Genomic DNA, 9247 nt, shown 5'->3' with positions numbered 1-9247 from the left:
AGAGCATGCTGGGACAATGTGCTGATGACCATCCAGGTGAAATTAAGTGTGAATTGTGAAATTATTTTTGCCCTTCAGTTCCTGATTAAAACAGGACAAAGATTAAGACAAATAATCTATTGCAGGACAATAGCATTCTCATCAGATACAATAAGCAGGGGACATTGTAAAATAACTTCGGCTTAGCCTTGAGTTTGAGACAATTAATTCTGTAATTTAAGGCTAATTCACAAACTTTCCCCCAAATTCAGTAGATGTAAGTCACATCTTATCATAGCTGAGGGTTCCTTGGTTGACTCTGGGACACCATTCATGCTTCTAGCTCAGTCCTCCCTCCCTTGTTTCTTCTGTCCTGAGCAACGTGCTTCATTAGGGTTGTTCCCAGGAACACGCATGAGAGGTTACTTAGAGACACAGGAGAATTAAACCAATGAAAACACCCAAGGATCCAGATCTTCCGGAGAGGGTGGTGGCTTGTGAGCCCGTCCCTGATTTGTCAGCTTTCTAGTCTATCATGAAACTCTGGAATCTTGAACCCTGTGTGAGTCCACAGGAGTGGCTGCTCCCTATTGGTCCCCACCCCCTTGATGAGAAAGGTCGCCTTATTAAAGCAGCTTCCACACTCACGTGGGGCAGGAGTTGAGGAGCTGAGCAGAGCGGAAGTCTGGACTCTCACTAGGTCAGTTCTCTCTCTTATAACCTGTGTAACTAGTTCCATGTCTGCATCAGTGGAAAACAGCTTTCCAGTGTTCTCTTTAGCATGCATTAATTGTACAAAGGAGCTGGTTTTATTATGTAGTTTCCATATATGTACTTATGTTTATATATACACTTTGTAAGATTCATTGCTCAGTACCATTGACTTTACCTGTGTTTGATTCTGGTTCGTATGAATTATTTTGTTAATGAATGTTGAGTAGCAAGCTATTTCTCCTCCCCTGCTCCTCTCTTTCTGTCCTCCCCCCTCCTCCATTCCTTCTTCCTCATTACTTCCTGTTTCCTCTGTCCTGGTCTTCATTCTTCCCTTCTTCTCTCCTTTCCTTCCTTCTCCACTTCCTCCTCCAGCTTCATTGAACTGAAGGTGGGGCTTAAGATATTTACAAGGGAATCTAAGGGCGAGGGATTTAGGACAGTGAGGAGTAGACCTGGATTGTGCTCTCAGGCAAACCTGAGATCAATAACTTTCTTCTCTTGAACTGTGTTCCAGTCTCACAGAGAACGTGCAGATTCCTCTCACTTGAGAACTTGAATTCACCCATCTCTCCCAGGCCTCCCTACCAAAGCCCTTCCCCAGTTTCGATTTCTACCCCATTAGTTTGTGTCCTTTGGATTCTGATTGCTTTGATGATTCTGTTTAAACAGCAGAGTAGCAGGTTTCACACTTAGGATTTGTTTCTTTATTACTATCTTATTATTTGCCGGGCAGTGGTGGCATACACCTTTAATCCTAGTACTCGGGAGGCAGAGGCAGGTGGTTCTCTGTGAGTTCGAAGCTAGCCTGGTCTACAATAGCTAGTTCCAGGACAAGCACCAAACATACAGAGAAACTTTGATTCGAAAAAATAGCAAAAAAAAATCTTATTATTTAATCAAAAACAACACAACCTGTTTTTAGATGGTAATCCCAAGAAAGCAAATGAAAAAAGTGTAAATCTTGAACTATTGAACTCTGAGACATCTGAGAACTGTGGGCTAAACCTTATAGCAAGCAGAAGGCTATCTACTGATGTCCTGTGGTCACAAATGTGTGCATGAGGAAGTGAATGGGAGACCAGAAAACAGTTTAAAATTCCGTAGGAAGACATGGCAGGAAGAAATGAGTCTGTAGAGGAACGAGGTTAAACCCAAACTCTGACCGTCAGCTGTTATGCGGCCAACCCTATGCTAAGGTTCAAAGCATTCATCACTAATCTGGAGAAGACCAGCGGACTCTGAGACAGTGTGCAGCTCTAAAACCGTGAGGTTAAAGGTTCTGCAGTACGGGCAGAGATCTGAAAGCCTCAGCATTTCAGAGTCTCTGTGAAGTCCCAGTATTGGACATTCCAGGGCAAAGGAGAGTTCACAGAGAAAACAGAGAAAAGCAAACAGAAAGACAAAAAGAACAGAGCATTATACAGTGCTGTAGGAAACTGCCAGGTGCCCAAGAGAAGCAGCTGTGCCCTGAGGGCAGGGAGGCTGATGTCTGAGGGGTCAGAAAGTTGCTGAGGTCTGGTGATGCTGAACTGGTGGGAGGAGCCCACAGCCCTGGAGACCTGATGTCTTCTTGTAGCCTTCCTAGCCACTTCAGCCATGGGTACTTACACACACACACACACACACACACACACACACTCACACACACCAATGTACACACACACACATATATACACATACTCACACACACACCAACGTGCACACACACACACTAAAGCACACACACACACCCCAACGTGCACACACACACTCAACACACACACCAACGTGCACACACACACACACTAAAGCACACACACACACACACTCTTTCTCACACACACACATTAACACACATATATATACACACTCCATGTAACATGAATGGGCTTGCTTGTTGGGGTTTTGGCACTGCCCAGGTCCCCACAGTTGGCAAGTCCCAAAGAAAATCACACAGAGTCTACATTAGGTTATAAACTGATTGGCCCATTAACTCAGTCTTCTTCTTCTTTTTCTTTTTTATTTTTCGAGACAGGGTTTCTCCGTAGCTTTTTGGTTCCTGTCCTGGAACTAGCTCTTGTAGACCAGGCTGGCCTCGAACTCACAGAGATCCCCCTGACTCTGCCTCCCGAGTGCTGGGATTAAAGGCGTGTGCCACCACCGCCCAGCTAACTCAGTCTTCTTATTAGCTCTTGTAGCTTATATTAATCCGTTATTCTTATCTTTGTTAGCCACATGGCTCTGTACCTTTTTCAGTGAGGAATGTCACATGTTGCTTCTTCAGTGGTCTGGGCTGGACTGTGGGAAGAGCTTTCTTCAACCCAGAATACTCCTTTCTCAAGTCCCGCCTCTACTTCCTGTCTGTTTGACCTGCCTCTACTTCCTGCCAGGCCAATCAGTGTTTATTTAAAATATGATTGAAAGAATACAGACAATTATCCCGCACCATTTCCCCCTCTTTTTGAGCCGGGCGGGACGTAAAGCAGGCCTGCTCGCCTCATTACTACACACTCACATATGCACACACACACACACATTAACACACATACACATACTAACACACAGGCAGAGTCCATTTTAAAATACAGACTCTGAAATTTCCTATCATAACACAAGTTGAAGACACTGCCCATGACACATGATGTTGACTTACAGCCCACTGAGCAGCAGGACCCAGTATGTGGGTTCACTGTGCAGAAACTGAGCTGTACTTACCAGGGTTTCCTCCTCTTGTGACTGTCTGCACATCTATCTCTCCTGTAGACTGGAAGCAGGGGCAGCTACTCACCAACAAACTCTGTGGTGATTACATGCAGTTCACATGAGCAACTGCCTTTTATGTGGTGTGCACCAAAGGCAGTAACTCCCTGTGATATGAAGTTGATGCATCAACTACCACCTTCTGGATCATAGAACAGGATCCATTCTAGCAGTGGGAAACAGACCTGCAACCAAGAGATGGGCCCTTCTCCTGTGGGGAGAACAAGGGTTTGGCACAGCCAGGGTGACATGAAGCCATCAAAAGCTTCTGAACTTAGCAACCCAGGAACCAAAAGACTGAGGAGGGTCTTTTTCTCATCCCCTCCATGATGGTCTGCTTTCGGAAACTCAACAGGCTCCCAGTCCTTCATCTATACGGTCCGAGATGCTCTGTCTATGTCCTCAAAGTGAAGGCACATGACCAGCTGAGACCTGTTTGGTGCAATTGTAGGTTGGCCCTCATTGACGGGTGAGAGATTAGTCAGTAGACCTTCCTGGGCCCCTGCAAAAGGCGGCAGACGGCCCTTCGCTAGTGCTGTATTACTGACCACATCCCAGAGCGCAGTTTCCAGGATTGATCTCTTTGCTTTCCATTCACAGTGAAACCACATCTGCGGCCATGGCTGGGAAGCCCGTGCTTCACTACTTCAATGGCCGGGGCAGGATGGAGGGCATCAGGTGGCTCCTGGCTGCAGCAGGGGTGGAGGTAGGTTGTGCATTGCTCTTCTGGAACGGGACCTAACACAAGTCTAAATACTCTCTAAGCTGAGGGGCTCCATACAAGGAAATTTGGATACAATTTTACCTTATGGTATTTGTCTTGGTGCCCACGACTCTACCAAGATCAAGATGTTTGGGACTATAATTATGCCTCAGTCAACCCTTACACTAAGTATGTCACCTTGATCAACCAGGCCACATGCTACAGAAACCCAGTGCCTGTGGGGGATAATGGGAACATGCCCAATATGCTCAGCCACCACCAGGACCTCAGGGCAGGACTAAGCCTCGGATGGTTGAAGAACCTGATGGAAGAGGCCCCCTTTCCTGTTGCTCACTCAGTAAAAATGTGAATACCAACCCCACAAAAAAATGATAGTCATCTTGTATTAAGAAAGAAATTCACTGATTTGAACAAATGAAAATTTTACTTTGCTCTGTACCAAAGAACACACTCATATTAAAAGATGCTTTCTTTTTTTTTAAAAAAAGAATTATTTATTTATTATGTATACAACATTCTGCTTCCATGTATGCCCGCATGCCAGAAGATGGTACCAGATCTCATTACAGATGGTTGTGAGCCACAATATGGTTGCTGGGAATTGAACTCAGGACCTCTGGAAGAGCAACCAGTGCTCTTAACCACTGAGCCATCTCTCCAGCCCCTAAAGATGTTTTTAATAGAAGAGAATCAAATAGTTATTTGGTTACTTTCCTATTTGAGTTGAATAAAGTTACAAAAAAAGGTATAGAAATATAAATTTGAATTCTGATCATTAGACAATACTAATTGCTTATTGCAGGTTATGGTATGATATTTTGATTTTTAAGTCTGACACTGTTCTTTCAAAAAGAGTACTTACACTTGGATACATCACGGTAAAGTGTTTGCGATGGGGACATTTGACACCTCAAGTCTGACATTAAAATCAGAGTCACAGAGAAGATGGGCAGAGATGAAACCGGTGGACATTACCTGGGTGCTATTGAAGCTGTTGATTGATGGGTGAGGATTTTTGTGTCTTGTGTGTGATTTTACATCTTAGAATCAGAAATTTCCATGATAAAAATGGTTTCAAGGGGACAGGAGACTGAAGTGATGGCTCAGTGGTCAAATCCCCATGGTGTCCTTGCAGAGGCCCCACACAGGCTGCTTACAACTGCGCGTTGCTCTAGCCTCAGAGGGTGCCCACGCCTCTGGTCTGCACTCCTATAATATAAATACTATGAAAAGGAGTAAATTATACAAGAGATGTTCAATAGAGTTAAGTTAAAGAAAAACAAGACAAATGGGAGCCCTGACACAGAATACAGAAACACACCGCCTGCCACAAAAAAGCAATACTCAGTATTGGTTTGTAGAAACTTTCAAATGCCAGGTGCAGGGCTGGTCAGGAGGGTATAGGTAGGACGTAAAACAGAGGTGCCATATTCAGGTGGCCCCACTTCTGTGAGCTTTCAGGAAAGTGCGAGAGAGGCCCAAGTGAGCTTGGAAGCAAAATTCTAAGGTTAAATTTTTTTCCAGCTTTAGAGCAGAAAATTCCTTAGTGCTGCCCTTCAGAGGTGTCACTGGGAAAAACACTTTCCAGCTCACCAATTGGAATTTCCTGAGAGGAAGTCCTGGAAGCTACTGAGATCTTGTCCTCCTCAGACAGGAGCAGAATGGGAAGGGTAAAAGATGAAGTTGTGTCTTGTGAAGGCGGCTTTGGTGTTCTCCCTCAGAGTCATGGCAACGTGTTTCCCTCCACTCTGGAATCCAGCTCCATTCCTAAAGGAACAGGGCTTCAGCTGATCCTTTCTGAATGAAGGAGGGCATAAGAACCAAGACACGCTAGTGCCAGCCCAGGAGGATTTTTTAAATACATGAATAGTTGGGTGCCAGTGTCTTTACACCAGCTCTGTGGCTCAGGGGATGTTCTAAGCCACTGGACTGTTGATTCAGATCACGAGGAGGGAGTGGGGCCTCTGCACAGGCCTTCCTCTTCTGTGTCCTTAGTGACTGAGAAGGCAGTGGGCAGAGACCGCTAGAGACCCTGGCTCGGACCTTCCAGCTCAGTGTGCCCACGGGCTGCCATTGTCATCATCCCCCTCATACGCACCAAACCCATCACAGTTCAGCCATCTCCATGATGACTGTCACCACTCCCTGTACCTCTCTGAGTGCTGTGCACGCTGTTGATGTCACTTCATTGTCTGTCAGTCCAATCTGTGGGGTTATGAAATTGTCCACAAACTGTATGACCACGCATGGTAGAAGCTGATATTCACCCTTTCATGACTGAAAATTTTCTTTGAACTGTGAAAGGAACGAAGTGGTTTAAATTACTCTAGATGGCTGGAGAGATGGCTGGTGGTTAAAGATTAAGCCACATGGGTTTTGATCCCAGGATCCCATATAAAAGTCCAGAGTAGACAGTCATTGGGTATGCATACCCTCACACAAAAACATATAATTTTCATAAACAAAACAAATCTTTTAGAAACAGAACAACAGCCCTGCAATGTCAGCAACTTGCTGTGGGGCTAGAGTAATGGTTTGTTTTTAAAGTCCTATTGCACATGCTGACAACCTTCTAATTCTCCCAACTCCCATACATGAGAGCTAATAACTGCCCATCACTCCATCTCTAATGGAATCTCTGTCCTCTGGTCTCTATGAACTCTAACCTCTGAGATGGATGTATTCCCATGTGCAAGACCACACACACACACACACACACACACACAGACACACACACACACTTAAAATTACCAATACTAAATCTTGAAGAAAACACACTTCATGTTATCTTGGGTCTATGAAATAGCCATTTTGTATACGTAGAAACTTCTATTCTATATCATTAGAGTTAGCTTTCCTGAGAGCACAAAGTCTCAGTTTCCCAGTGCTGGTTTTCTAGTGAGATCACTCTCTTCTTAGCTCCAAAGAATGAACATGGTGGGTCAGGGTGGAGGAACACCACAGGAATAAGAAGCTTTATTATAATCAACACCCTTTTCTTGATGGGCTTAAACTGAATTTCCATGTGGTCACGATCAGATACTTCATATCTCTTGGGAGTCTCAACTTCAGCAGATACACTACCACAAAGGATGCTCGCAAGTTCAAAAGTCTACAGTGATACAGAACGAGGTAATGAGAATGCATTTTCTTTTTCTGCTTTCAGTTTGAAGAGAAGTTTATAGAAGCCCCAGCAGACATGGAAAAGTTAATCAAAGGTAACATCAAGTGTCACTATGTGGTGCCTACTAGAAGGTTTACCAGAAGGTGATGTTAGCAGGTGATGGGTGGGAACAGTCAGGGATGGCAGAGGGATGTGATGGAGGTGATGGGGCTCCTTGAAGGGTCTGAAAATGAAAACAGAAGGTAAAAGTAAATGGGGTTCAGCTTGAAAGTCTGAGAACCAGTCACTTATTTCCCTCTCTGTGTTCAGAAACTTCAATACATGTTTTGTGCTCCTGAGAAGTGAGACTTGGACACCTCACAATCATTTTCCTTTCTTCTTTCACAGATGGGAGTTTGATGTTTCAGCAAGTGCCCATGGTGGAGATTGACGGGATGAAGCTGGTACAGACCAGAGCCATTCTCAACTACATCGCCACCAAATATGACCTCTATGGGAAGGACGCAAAGGAGAGAGCCCTGTACGGTATATTTCCTGTTATTACTCCAAGGGGAAACAAAGGAAGGATTTGAATGAGCAAGAGGGTGGCAGGGTTTATGTCTAGGAGCAGACTGGTTATTTCACCTAGGCTAAGTATGGAAGAGTCCATGGAGGAGAGGGAAGGGCACATGAGGCGGATGCAGGTGAGTGTGGCTACAGCCAAGGATGATGTTGTCAGCACAGCACAGGGACAGAGTTGCAAACACGGTGGCCAAGTGTGTGAGCATGGGGGAGCCATGACTCCAGGTGCCCAAGGCTTCAGTGCTGGACCTCAGCCAACAGCTTTGGGCTAAGGTCACAGGGCTTGAGGATGGAGGAGGAGTCCTAGGGAAGAAAGGGGAAGGAACTGCCTCCCACATCCCATATATAGGAATAGTGGAGAGCAAAAACTTGAATTCCCAGCCAGTTCTATGGCCTAGCCAACTCAACAAGACTTAGATTCCCAAGGACCAGGTTTACCTGAATCATTTCACTCAGCACTAATGCAGTTCTATGGACTGCACCACGCTGACTGGAACCCACTCTGCTTGATAAAATCCTTCTGTCATAAACCACTGTGAAGGAGTATTGCAGTTGCTCAAAATTTAAATATGATGCTAGCCAGAAACCCTAGTGCAAGAAACCTTTGTCCACGGGAAACAGAGATTCAGGTATAACAGTGCTTGGATAGAAATGCTTTTAGCAGCATTATTTTTAATTTTCTCATGGTACAATCAGCCATGATATTCAATAAAAGATGAAAGAGGAGCACAACGTATGATTTTTGCCATAAACATACATGAAGGGGTGAGGGAAGCAAAACAAAGATACAGCGTGAACATTTTATGATGTTCAGTGAGTGGACTGCAGGGCACATGTTCCTGGCTCCGGTCATATTTCCCATCTCCACATGGTTAAGAAGGAAGCAATCAATCCTCCTAGAGCAGCTGCCACAGTGGCAGGATTGGGGTCAGAGGGAGTGGGGATCAGACTCTGAAATCATCGGAGGGTGTCAGCAGTCTTAGAATGTGACAGATGCATTGGAACACAGAATACTACCTTTGCACGGCCAAAATCGGAAGTGTGTGGAAGTGTGACAGTGAAACTCTCCCCAAAGCACCTTGTGAAATACAGTTTAGAACAAGGGATGCATGTGTCTGTGTGTGCTGTGGTTGAAATGAGTGCAGAAATAGTCATGTCTTGACAAATGTTACCATGGCCAGAATGCAGCTGGAGATTGAGCTGTTATGAGAATCGGGTGGAGAACATCCAACACTGACCTAGATGCCCCTGAGCAGAATGAGAGATCTTCAGGGCCCTGTTTTGAGCTTATCTGGGAGATAGCTTCTTAGCTCTGAGAATCTCTGCATAGTCGTTGAGAACAAATCATGTCAGAGAGAGAGAGAGAGAGAGAGAGAGAGAGAGAGAGAGAGAGAGAGAGAGAGAGA

General features: G+C 45.0%; 1 protein-coding gene across 3 annotated transcripts in view; it reads left to right on the top strand.

Moving 5' to 3' along the window:
• Positions 1–633: 633 nt before the first annotated feature.
• LOC101993112 (glutathione S-transferase A2) overlaps positions 634–9247 on the top strand; it is a 92067-nt gene continuing 83453 nt past the window's right edge. For all 3 annotated transcript variants that reach the window (XM_026779513.1, XM_026779511.1, XM_005347587.2), the window contains exons 1-4: positions 634–679; positions 4033–4138; positions 7323–7374; positions 7668–7800. In XM_026779513.1, the coding sequence (XP_026635314.1) occupies positions 4052–4138; positions 7323–7374; positions 7668–7800 (272 nt within the window). In that variant the 5' untranslated portion in view covers positions 634–679; positions 4033–4051. The remainder of the gene's footprint in view (positions 680–4032; positions 4139–7322; positions 7375–7667; positions 7801–9247) is intronic.

The sequence above is a fragment of the Microtus ochrogaster genome, chromosome 5, assembly GCF_000317375.1.
Source record: "Microtus ochrogaster isolate Prairie Vole_2 chromosome 5, MicOch1.0, whole genome shotgun sequence".
NCBI lineage: Eukaryota > Metazoa > Chordata > Mammalia > Rodentia > Cricetidae > Microtus > Microtus ochrogaster.
This window is presented reverse-complemented; position numbering and strand designations above follow the sequence as displayed.